Here is a 12508-nt window from a genome sequence, read left to right on the forward strand (position 1 = left end):
AGTTCTCCCTTTTAAACTTACTAATAGCCCCGTAACGTTTTAACGGTTTATTAATAAAATCCTAATAAAGTACTTAAATTTATTTTATAGCGCTTACCTTAACAATATCTTAATTTACTCGGAAAGCGAGAAAAAATACGTAGAATATATTAAAAAAATATTATAAAAGCTAAAGGAAATAAGCCTTTAAATTAATATAAAAAAATGCGAATTTTACGTTATTAGGACTAAATACCTCGGCTTTATAGTGGATATAAACGGCGTAAAAGTCGACTTTAAAAAGATTAAGGCTATTAAAGACTAGGACGCCTTTACTAATATTAAAGCCGTTTAGTCCTTTTTTAAATTCTATAATTACTATTAACGCTTTATATACGAATATAGCCGTATTATTAAGCTTTTAACGAACTTAACTAGGAAAGGTTTTATTTTCGCGTAAACCGACGAATATTAAAAAGTATTCGAAAAACTAAAAAAGTTACTCTTAAAAGCGCCCGTATTAGCATACTTTTTTTATAATAAAAAAACCCGAGTCGAAACCGATATATCGGATAGTGTTTTAATTAGCGTTTTACTTTAAAAAAGAGGGACTTAATAATAAATAATATCCTATATATTTTTACTTCGAAACGATATAAAAAACCGAGTATAATTACCTTATTTAGGATAAGGAAATATTAATAATGGTAAAAGCGTTTAAATATTAAAAAGCGGAACTAATAAAATTATAACGATTTTAACCATTTCTCGTAATTATTAATCACGAAACACTTTAATATTTCGATATTAAACGACTATTTAACGTAAAATAAGCGGTTTAAGCTAACACGTTATTATAATATAATTTTATAATCACTTATAAACCGGGGGGAAAAACGTTTTCGTTAACGCACTTTTTAAAAAAGCGGGTGATTTTAAAATTTAAAAAGATAAAAAGGACGCTTAACGAACTATAGCCCTATTTAAGCTTTAAAAAAAGCGCGTTGCCCGATTAAAAAGGAAGCGAGCTCTTAATTATATTTAATCGAGGAGCCACTTAAACGCTTTAAATATAAACTTACCGATACTCTTTTATATAAGAATACTATATATCCGGGGTTAAAAATATATAAATAAAAAGCCCAAGAAAATAAAACATAAAAATAAACTATTAATGAACGGTTTATTCTGTTTTAAAGCCGCTTTATTATGCCCGACGAAAGCGATTTTCGGACCCGTGTAATCGATAAGGTTTACTCTCGAACCTTTATAATATACCTAAGAAAAAATAAAACTAAGCGGTTAATATAAATAAAATATTAATGGCTAAGATTAAATAAAGATTACGATATATTCGTAATTAACTATATAAAATATAGGCCGAGTAAAGTTCCCCGCGATAAAACACTAAGCTTTTTATACCTATTACTAATTCTATTACGACCTTAAAACGCTATCGCTGTAAACTTTAAAATAATACTTAAAAATAAAAAAGGAAACGATAATATTATACTAATAATCGATAAATTAAGGAAACGAATATAAAGTATCGCTTACCGGATAACTATTACCGTAACCGAAACAGCCCGATTATACTACGAAAAATTATACCGAACGTATAATTACCCCTTAATAATAACTTTAAACCGAGAATCGTAGTTTACCTTTACTTTTATAAATAAAGTATTAAAAATCTTAAGAATTAAATAAAAACTATCCTCGGCAGGTTACTTTTAAACGGCGGAATAAGCTAAGGTAACGATTTAATACCTTAAATAAAGGCTACGAGTATTTACTAACCATTATTAAAACGATTAGGACGAAACTTTACTAGTTATAAATATCGCCTAGGCTACGTTACCCTAAAATTTAATAGGGTATTCCCCCTACGAAATCGAAATAAGGTTCCTTATAAAATCTACCTAAGATTAAGAGGCTAGGACTAAAAATATAACGAACTTAAAAGAACGCGAAAAGCTTAACTAAATAACCGTATAAAATTAAATAAAGCGAATCGTTAATTATTATAAAGCAATTAAAGGAAATATAACTAAAGCTTAATAGAGAATATATAATTAAGAAAATAAATACCGACGGTAACCAGATTTCGATATCGAGGATCGGGTATTTATTATTAAAAAAACCTGGTTTTCTATAAAACCTGCCGATAAGCTCGATTATTCTTTAACTCGACAGTACTATAAAATCGAACGAAAAATCGGTTACTCGTATTTATTAAAAGTTTTAAAAAGATGGATAGGTTTTAAAGTTTTTTATATAGACCGACTTAAAAAATACCCGAATAACCCCTTAGTTAAATAAGCGGCACGAAACCTTAATGATAAGGTAGTCGAACTAGGCGAAAAAAAAAATAGGAGGTATACTATATTACTAGCTTAAGGACTTACTATCGGAAATTATAATATTAGGTTAAATAAAAAGGATAAAATCCCGATTTAACTTAGTATCCCGCAGAGAATTTTAAAAATGCGGCCAAGTAATTATAAACTTACTACGAGTAAAATCCTGAAGCTTTTAATTCCTTGATACGTTTATAATATTAATTATAAGCGGCCGAAAACGATACGTTTAACGAGCTATACGAAAATAATAATAAACCGGCCGCCTTCGAAAAGAGAACGGTATAATGAAAAAGTCGAAAGAGATAATAATTTAAATAAAGGAATAAGTTTAAGTAGTTATAGTATTAATCTTTTACTTAATATATCTCGGGACGAGCTATTTTAAAAAGGGGGGTAATATTATGGCGTACTTTAAAATAAGCTTTTAATAGCTTTACTAATTAAAATAGGGTAAGGGCATGCGAAAAATAGCCCGAGCGTTACCTAACTTTTCCCCACTTATTTAAATAAAGAAATCGTCCCGGTAAGGCTAGACCTTTTCCTTTTTTCCCTATCTTTTTCGGTTTTCTATAATAAAGCAATAACCTATAGCTTTACCTCCCGAATTACTGTAACTGTGACATCCGGACGCGTTTTAATTAAAGAATCGATTATTAAAGAGTCTTTTACGAAAATCCCGACGCGTATCGCGCGTAGTTTATTTTTGTACGGAATATAATTAATAAATATAAAATTTAAAAAGAGGATATATATAATTTCGACGAAACCGGGTTTTTTATAAATTAAATCTCGTTCGAAATAGTCGTAATTATTTCCGATTAACGCGGAAAGCTTAAAATAATATAATAAGGGAACCGGGAATAGGTTATAGTAATATAAAGCGTCGAATTATATAGTTACGTTATCCCTTCGTATATTATTTTTACCGGGGAAAACGTACTTTTTTTTTAATACGAAAATAGCCTATTACCGAAAAACTAAGTAATCGTAATCATTAAAAATAGCTGGACTATAAATAAAAAAGGCGAGGACTAGATTCGATACTTCAATAAATATACGAAGTTTCGTACGAAGAGTATTTACCGCTTATTAATTTTTAACGGCTATAAAAACTATTACTCGATAACTTTTAAGCTTTATTATAAAAAAAACTCGATTATTATACTTTATATATCGTTTTATTCGTCGCATAAACTTTAGCCTTTTAATATCGGCTATTTTCGTATATTAAAAAAGGCGTACAGGAAAAAAATTAAAGGTTTTATACGGGCGCATATTACCTATATCTTAAAAGAAAACTTCCTACCAGCGTTTTTAAAAGCGTTCTAGGCGATTTTTACCGTTTCGAATATACAAGGAGGCTTTCGAGGGACCGGACTCGTTCCGTATAATCCGGAATATATTATTTTATAATTAAATATAAAACTACGTACTCTAATACCTCCGGGGACGTTTTCCGGCTTACTTATTCCTTAAAAATTAAAAACCCTAAATAACCCGATTAAGGCCTAATTTTAAACCGAATACGTTCGAAACCGTATCGTACGGCATTAAAATAGCTCTCCGACGTCGATTTTAATTAAACTTAACTAAATTACGAAAAGTATAACGTAAATAATATACCGGCTCGCTTTTTTAAAAAGTAAAATAACCGTACTACGAAAAATAAATAAAATACTTAACCGGCGCCGCCGTACGAAAAAAAACGGCTATAAAATAAAGGATTACTTCGTATATAAACTAGAAAAAGACCTATAGTTTTAAAAGGACGTTAATAAATAATTACAGGATAAATCGCGCCGAAATAATAATCGTACAAAAAGGCTTAAAACGCGCCCGCGACGCTATAAAATCTACGGGGAGCCCGGGTATAATACGCGTACTTATTAAAATAATATAAAAGTATTTAAAAAAGAGGATTCCGATTAATTTTAATATATTAAATGCGTTATAGTGGAATTAATTTATATTTCGTTGTACGAGGCTTTGGAAAGTGTTTAATTAAACCGTGTGTTTAATTAGACCGTGAATTACGTTATAAGGGTTATTTTATAAGCTATTTTAGTTATACTTTTCGCTATTTAGTTTACCGTATTTAAAATCGACGTCGGAGAGTTTCTTTAATAAATAAACATTTTCTTTTTAATATAAATAGAGTGCTTAATTATTTATTAAGGGTTAAATAACGTTTAAAGGTCGTAGGTATTAGCCGTCCTTAAACAAGATAGGTTAAATATAAGCGTCCGGAAACGTATATTTAGTTTATTAATTACTTTATTAAGGTTATAAAGTATTAAATTAAATACGTTAAATCTAGATTTAATGTTAATTTCCGTAAAAATAGTAAAATACGCGGCTTTAAAAGTAATAAAAAACTCGAGTTTAATAATATAGTTTATAAAAGCCTTAATAAATAGTTTATTTTTTTTAAATAAACACGCTTTAAAAGCGAATAAAATATTATATCGAAAAATTAAAATAGGTGCGATAAATAAGGAGGTATATTAATAGTAATAATATCGTTATTTTAGTAATATGTTTCGAATTCGGCCGAAATATAGCTTTTATAGTTATCGAAAATTAGGAGGCGGTAACGACCTTTTATTTACGATTTAATATATTTATTAAAGTGTTTAATTTAATTTAAACCTGTTTCGTTATTAATTTAACTATTAAAAATTAACTTAATTATTTAATCGCCTAATAAATCCATTTCGCGGGATTAGTTCGCGAAGTAATATTAGTTTTAAACGATTAAAAACGGCGAAATATATTAACTTTATAAATTAATATATTTAATCGCCTTTATTTATTTTTAATTATTAAATTAAACCGACTTCGTTTTTTTACGCTGCTCGGCGTGTATTACGACGAGTATTAACCCGATTATATTTATTATAAAGCCGGTTTCGTCGAAATTTTAAATGTTTTCGTTAATAATCCTATATTTCGCTTTTATATTTATAATTAATATAAACTAAGTAGAAATAATATTAAAATTCTCGTAAAAAGCCCTTTAATAATTATATTAACGATTTAGTTTAATTTTTAAGTCCGGGTTACGGTTAATAAAGCGTTTAACTTAATACTTATTAACGCGGTCGCCGCTACGTAACGCGGTAAAAAAATTAGCTATATTTTTTATATTAGCGAAATCGGGAAGCATCCCTCGAATATTTAAATTAATTATATATTTACGAAATACCTTGTTTTAATTAAATCTATTTTACGTTGTTTTAATTAAATTTCGCGTTTTAAAGTTCGGCCGTAAATTCGATAACGTAAAATTAATTCGGGTATATTATAAGCTTTTATTATTACTTTTTAGCTTATTTAATTCGATCCGTTTCGTATCGCTTAAATTATTAAAACTATCCGATTTTTTTAGGATTAATTAAGTATTATAATTATAAAAGTATTACGCGTTAAAGTTTAATTATATTAGAATTAAATTAAGGTGCGTCGCTAAGTAATATACGTCGCGTAGTAATAAACTACGTTGTATTTTAAGTTTTATATAATATATATTTTATTTAAATAAAGAAGGGATCGTAAAATCCCTTTTATACGGTAAAACAGATAATCCGTACGTATAACGCACGTAATCCCCCTAAACCGTACTGGTTATTGCCCCTGAACTGGATATACCAACAAGTTAGATAAAAGGAATTCTTCTATGTCAAACGGTGCGTGAAGTATGGACTAGACAGACCAGACGCACATCGAGCTGTCCAAAAGGGACTATCACGAGCAGCCAAAGACCACGACGACCTCCTCTGCCCTCATCGTTCCTTCAACGATGGCGGCCTTCTCGCGGCGTTCAAGCGGGAGTATCCGTCTAGATCACCACTCCTTCCCACTACCCACGACGGCGGGACAACGTTCAGCCGCCAATACCCCGAGCATTACGCCACGTATGCGGACGCTCTCCTAGCAAGTTTCCAAAGCACTGACAAGTGCACAGACTGCAATCCCTATAACTCCCCGTGGGGGAACAAAGTCGAGTGGCAGTGGGAACTGAGAAACGAAGAGGGGGGAGGACTGTCTCTGGAAAGGAACTTGGCCCTGACTATGCCAGATCCCCGGGACCCTTATCAACCCATGGAACACGACGACTGGCTTCGGATGCTTCCACCTCCCTCGTACGGGCTTCCGCAAAACATGGAGCTCCAACATATAACATGGTGCCCCGACAAGGCGTGTGCCAATGGCAGGGACGATTGGCGCAACCACTTCAGAGTCCTGGTCAATGTCCAGGGGATCGAACAGGGCCCGTCATTCATGCCCGTGCCATGCTGTCAACCCGCCACCCGTGGAATTGACTACCATGTGCGAAAAGTGGAATATCCGTATGGATATGCCTCGGCTACTTCGCCTTTATACGCGTTCGTTCGCTCTTGACACTAGAAAGTTTAATTTGGATGAATGTTTCCATTTCAACTACAACTATTGTTCTTCCCTTTATGCAACCTCCCCTTCCCCCCTCGGCTTCTTCCCCATCCAACCCCAGCCAGAAGGGGCTCCCTATAATCACCATCTCCTCGTGGCCCTGCGGGATAGGCCGTTCGAGCCTGTCGATCTCGTCCTCGGGCTCCCCCTCCTTCTTTTCCGGTGACGCGATGTAGTAGCCCTCGTGGACCAGGCAGAGGCGGTACCCGTTCTGGGGCCCGTGGCGTCTGGTCTGGTAGATGGCGATGCCGATGGACCGCTGCGTCTTGCCCGTCTGCTTGTCACGGTTGGCAAAGTGGAAGATGTGGTGGCGCACGCCGTTCGGGCCGTTCGAGATTTCAGCGAACACGCTCGAGTTGGCTAGCTCGCGCAACATGGCGGTGGGGAGAGGGTTGCCGTCGGTCAAGATGTGGGAAGACATTATGATGGCGGTGCTGCTTGTCGATAGAAGACTGTGGAGAGAAACGGGGAGCGGGCGGACCCGGGTTCGGGCGAAGCACTCGCCGTTTTCCAGGGGCGCACAATGGCGTAGCTCGTTGGCCAAAAGAGTCGTCTTATCTCGAAGCAAGCGTAGTGGTCATGTGGAACAATACAATGGCGGTAGGAAGAGGTTTACTGTAGTTATTGAATTTGAAAGCTATCCTTTATAGCTTCGAACGGAGCGTGGGAAAACACGTGCTATGCAGTTAAAACGGAGTCTTACAGCAGCAGGGCTGTGTCTCGCCGTGAACTCGGCCGGGTGAGTCATCACCGGGGGTAGTTCCACCGCGGTAGATCTTAGAGATGGGCACGGGGAAAAGTCTTTTCAAATATTGTCTTAAACCGCTTGCATGGGCATCCTATTGCTATGCAGTTCTTGTTTATTTCCAGCTAACATGACATTTAGTTTCGCTTATGATACGGTGTCTGGTCAATTAGAGAAGTGCACACACAGCCTTGGTAAGTACTACCAAGTGAATCTTGAACTATTAACTAGATAGCGCCGTTGAAAGATGGAAAATCGGTGGAAGTCAGGGATATGAAACGTGTCAACATATCACGCCCTTGATCACGGTCGAGGGTGTTAGCGATGGGGACGCCACCTCCTTTACCCCTGGGTTTGAATGCACCGCCACACAAAGCAACAAGCCTTATCCTGATGTCGTCTAGCGCCCACAGGAGCATGTCAGCACTAGACTACCACACCAGGAAAGTCGCTGAGTTGAGTAAGCTGAACATTAACAACTACCATCAACCATGAGCCTGACCAATGCACCCGTCAATCAACCCGCGGGCCTGATTGGAGAATGCGTCTCATCACCGCTAGCTCGAACTCTAGGCAGCAGCGGCAGCCAAGCCTTCAGTATCGCCTAAAGCATTCGAGAACGCGTTGAGTTGTTCACGTTCGTCATCTTGCGATCCCCTTCCCACTTCGCCCATCTCATCGAGTTCATCGAGCCTCTCGGCTTGAAGCCCGCTGCTGTCATGCCACCGCCATGTCCGCACAGGAGCCTGCAGCTCGAGCCCAGCGCCTACGCCCGCGAGGTGGGCTTCGAGTGGACCTCGCCAGCTCAGCGCCTCGCTGCGGCCACCAGGTCCGGACGCGTTCCGGTGCTTCCTGCTCCTTCAGCTGGCCCAAGCGGTGGCGGTCGCAGAAAGGCGGCTGACGTACGCGCCGAACAGGTCGCGCGGGATCTGTTGCACTCGTTCCCAGGCCCCCTGGTGCTGCCCACGGACGAGCTGGCGTGGGACCCGGGCTACGAGACGCAGAGCTTCCAGGCCTGGTGCGACGACGAGACGCGCAACCGGCCGACGCGGGCGCGCAGGACGCTGTACGTCGCGGCGGTGCCGGAGATCACGGAAGAAGTAGGCTTCATGAGGGACTGGCTGCGAGCACAGCCCAAGCCTGGAGCAGCTACACACGACTCATCATCCTCTTCGTATCCCGAGCTAAAAACCCCAGACTTAGATGACTATGTCGCGTACCTCGGCGCGTTCTACCACGGGTTCACCGTGAAGCCATTCCCCCAGAAGCTGCGGTTCGTGTCGTGGGAGCAGAAGAATCGGTCAAAGAAGTACCAATACGTTGGCCTGGCCACCGAGGAAGGCAACTGCACCCGCATCCGCGCGCGGACCTCCCCGGATGGCGTGTTCAGCCAGCAGCTGAATCTCGAAGACGTGCTCGATGCAGAGATTTCCGTGCTTCCGAAAGACGCGTACGCCATGGCCCTGCTGGTGGACCACGACCTGTACGAGGACGAAGAGGATGACTTCTGCTGCGGGCGTGCATACGGGGTAAATCGAGTCTGCGTCGTCTCCACGGCTCGATACCACCCGATCCTCGACGCGAGCCAGGAGCTGGACATCGACCACGTATGGCCCGCGTCGCACTGTAAGGCCTTTGTCGACGCGCAGGTGGCCGCGGCCGACGTTCACCGCGGTACGCGCAGCATTGCAGCGAGCAGCAGCAGCAGCAGTCTGTCGGTCAGGGCGCCGCCGATGCGCGCGGCGATCCAGCGCGCGAGCCAAGTCGCGGTGGAGCAGCAACACGACACGCCCCCCCAACCCAAACGGCGGAGCACCTCCGGACCCTCTGGCTGTCGCGCTTGGTTCGCACGGTGTCCCACGAGCTGGGGCACACCGTTTTTCTGGACCACTGCGTCTACTACGCCTGCATGATGCAGAGCACCACTGGCCTGGCCGAGGACCTGCGGCAGCCGCCTTATCTCTGCCCCGTCTGTCTCGCCAAGGTCAGCCACAAGGTCGCGGTCGAGCTGCAGGGCGGCGGCGGCGACGGCGCCAGGCACGCGTACGTGCTGGAGCGATACGAGGCGCTCGCGCAGGTCTGCGACCGGTGGAAGGGGGTCGGTATGTTTGCTGGGTTCCAGGCTTGGCTGAGGGCGAGGATTGAGATTATTCGGGAACAGCATCGAAGTTGATGGGGGTGGGTGCTGTTATGATCTGGGAGGCGCTTTCGTAATTCGAAACGAAATCGAGACATGAACAGGAATGAGACTGATGGGATTTGGTAGTATTATGATCTATGGCCTGGAAGATGTTCTCGCATATTCCAGCGTCGTACTGATTAGCAAGTGTGGCTATTTCCTAGTGTTGATGAAATAATTGCAGGGAAATGAAATGGCGAAACTCAGCAATGCATCGAAACGAACTTGAGATGCGAGTCCCCCGGAAACCGCCACCAGAACCCAAACCACCCCCAGAATCTAGTCAGAAGCGTTTCCCATCATGCTACCCACCTCGCTGGGCGTGGTGCTGTAAGCAAACTGACCCCGGCCGCGTCTCCGCTGTTCCCTCGCCGCCTTCTTGGCCGCGGCCTCTTCCTTCCTCTTCTGGGCCTGCCACTGCCGCTTCTCCCTGGCCTCCCTGGCGATGGAGGCCTTGAGCCACCTGGCGCCTTTGTCCGCGGCCTGCTTCGTGACGACCCGCAGCACGCTCATGCGGCGGTCGCGGTCGGCCTCCTCGCGGACCTCGGCGACGCGGCGGTCGACCTGCTGCCGGCGCTCGCGCTCGACGCGGGCGAGCCGCTGCTCCGCGCTCTCGGGGGCGCCGGTGCGGGCCTCGTACCGGCCCGAAGCGGCGGCGGCGAGGGTCACGGCCTGGTCGTACTCGGCCGCGTGGACGCGGTCCTCGGCGTCGAGGACGTGCTCGATGGCGCCGCGGCACGCGCGCCGGTTGAGCTCCATGCGGTGCAGGCGCGCGGCGGCCCGGCGGGCGTACGCGGGGTCCTTGCAGTCGAGGAGGCGCTCCGTCAGCTTGTCGATGCTCTGCGCGACTTTGATGTGGTCGGAGATGGACTTGTAGAGGTTCAGGCGGGTCTTGTTGCCGGCTGCGGGGCGGGGGGGCAGAGGAGCGAGACTCCATGGTTAGCTGGGGTGTCATGCTATCCCAAAAGGAAGGAGTTTGGTCGTCGTGGTGGGTTATGTAATTGGTAGCTGGAGCATGGATGTTTGGGGGGGACTTGAGAGGGGAGAAAACGGACTTACCGAGGAGAGAAAAGTCGCCCGGCCTGGTATACTCTTGTACGCTGAAGATGGTGGGCGGGAATATATGTCTCGGCGGACGAGGCTCGTCTTCGTCGGAAGCGCTGGCGAGATCGGAGTCGGATTCGTCGCCGCCGCTGTGGTAGAGCGTATCTGCATCGTCGTCATGGAACTCGCTACCGCTGTCGTTTGGACCATCGTCATCAATCACCATGATGTCCGAGTGGTTGGTCAGGTCGTAAACTTCAGGGGGCGCAGAGGCCGGAGGAGGAGATGGAGCGGGCGGGGCGGAAGAAGCGGAAGGGGCAAGCGGGATGTCGTAGAGAGATAACTCGGCACCTCGGGAAGCCTCGGGCTTGATGTCGTTTCGGGTGTCAGAGTTGCTGGCATTGCTTCGGTCATGCTTTATGGCCGCCTTCAACAAACTTTGTCAGCAAATCAAAGGGAAGATGCGACAGGCAATCGTAAATCGGACGAGGAAGTTTTAGATGGAACAAAGTCAAAAGCGAAAAAAAAGAACAAGTGGTGTCTCACCTGGTCACCGCCGGCAGCGTTGCCGGCACTTGAGCTGTTGGTGCTCGGGCCATCTGGCAAGGCCGTGAATCGCTGGAGAACAGCTTGGCGGACGAAACCGTTTTCCATGCAGAGATCTGTCAGGACGCCGTGAAGAAATGCTCGATCACTGACGGCGAGGATCTGCTCGATGGTGGGATCCATGGTTGCGTCCAAAGGTAGGCCGGATGGGGGAACAGCAGGGGGTAATGAAGGAGGGTCGGACGGAATGGTTGGTTTCGTGTTGAGACGAGTCGCTTATTTGTTTCCTGTCAGATATGTGCAGGACCAGGTTACCGGAAGAGGGTGATGGTTAACGTTAAGAACACTCAATAAGTCCGTCCTGGGAAGGAACTGTTGGCCACTGTCATGCCGAGGTGGGAAATGGAGGCTACTTGTTGATGAGTAAGGAGAGAAAGAAAAGGTTGAGATTGAATTGCTGGTAGTGAGGTCTACAGTCGTTGAATAGAACGTCTTAGTAAAGCAGATTGCGGTTGACTGCAAGCAACTGCAGGATAAAGGTCCAGTGATGGAAAGAATGATGACACTGAAATCAAGTGGTCACCGATAAGGTGGTCGATTAGATATCCGAGTTTGAGGCGGCGAAGAAATCTTCAAAGAATTGAATACAACATCCCAAATTATGGTCAGTTCTAGGGAAAAGAGGTTGTCGGTATGGTAGAATTGATGGCTTCTGTTAAGCAGTGACGAGAAACGCTCTGGGATGTGATGATGTAACCAAAATAACATCGTGCTTTCATCAGTTGCGATTGCTCCAAGAAATTGGATGGTTGACGAGACTCATGTTCTTCTAAGCCATGTTGACATTGATGCCATGTTAGAAAAAATGCCCAAATGGAAGAGGCGCTAACAACGACCATAAGAATGGCAAGCAACTGTTGCCTTACAGGTAGCAGTGTATGAGAAAAAAGGGCCCGGGTTGATTCAAAAGAAATACTGCACTGGTGAATATTTCATTATGGTTCATTATGGGTTGCTTCATAGAAAAGGGGTTGCTAATGAATTGTTCTCTTGCCAAACCTCGGGGTAGATCCAAGCCAAAGGAAGAATAATCGGGCTTTCGCCAACCATAATAAGAAAATCATAGGGATTGGTGGGTTGTGATAAGTAGTGAATACCGCAAGCAGCAAGCCTCATTATAAGAAGTTTCCTAATTGGCATGGC

At 43.1% G+C, this 12508-nt stretch overlaps 3 protein-coding genes across 3 annotated transcripts; 1 reads left to right on the top strand and 2 right to left on the bottom strand.

Annotated features, from left to right (window-relative positions):
• Positions 1–6708: 6708 nt before the first annotated feature.
• On the bottom strand, positions 6709–7212 carry PG986_004092 (uncharacterized protein; the record flags this gene model as incomplete). The annotated part of the gene is made up of 1 exon (XM_066840314.1): positions 6709–7212. One exon carries the CDS (start codon positions 7210–7212, stop codon positions 6709–6711), a length of 504 nt encoding a protein of 167 aa, XP_066702941.1.
• A 1043-nt stretch (positions 7213–8255) lies between these two features.
• PG986_004093 (uncharacterized protein) lies at positions 8256–9709 on the top strand (the record flags this gene model as incomplete). Its single annotated transcript, XM_066840315.1, has 2 exons — positions 8256–9210; positions 9288–9709. The coding sequence occupies 2 exons, from the start codon at positions 8256–8258 to the stop codon at positions 9707–9709; spliced, it is 1377 nt and encodes a 458-aa protein (XP_066702942.1).
• A 285-nt stretch (positions 9710–9994) lies between these two features.
• Positions 9995–11488, bottom strand: PG986_004094 (uncharacterized protein; the record flags this gene model as incomplete). Its single annotated transcript, XM_066840316.1, has 3 exons — positions 9995–10617; positions 10775–11186; positions 11306–11488. The coding sequence occupies 3 exons, from the start codon at positions 11486–11488 to the stop codon at positions 9995–9997; spliced, it is 1218 nt and encodes a 405-aa protein (XP_066702943.1).
• Between the last annotated feature and the right edge of the window lie 1020 nt (positions 11489–12508).

This window comes from Apiospora aurea, assembly GCF_038362705.1.
Source record: "Apiospora aurea strain CBS 24483 chromosome Unknown utg000003l_segment0_segment0, whole genome shotgun sequence".
NCBI lineage: Eukaryota > Fungi > Ascomycota > Sordariomycetes > Amphisphaeriales > Apiosporaceae > Apiospora > Apiospora aurea.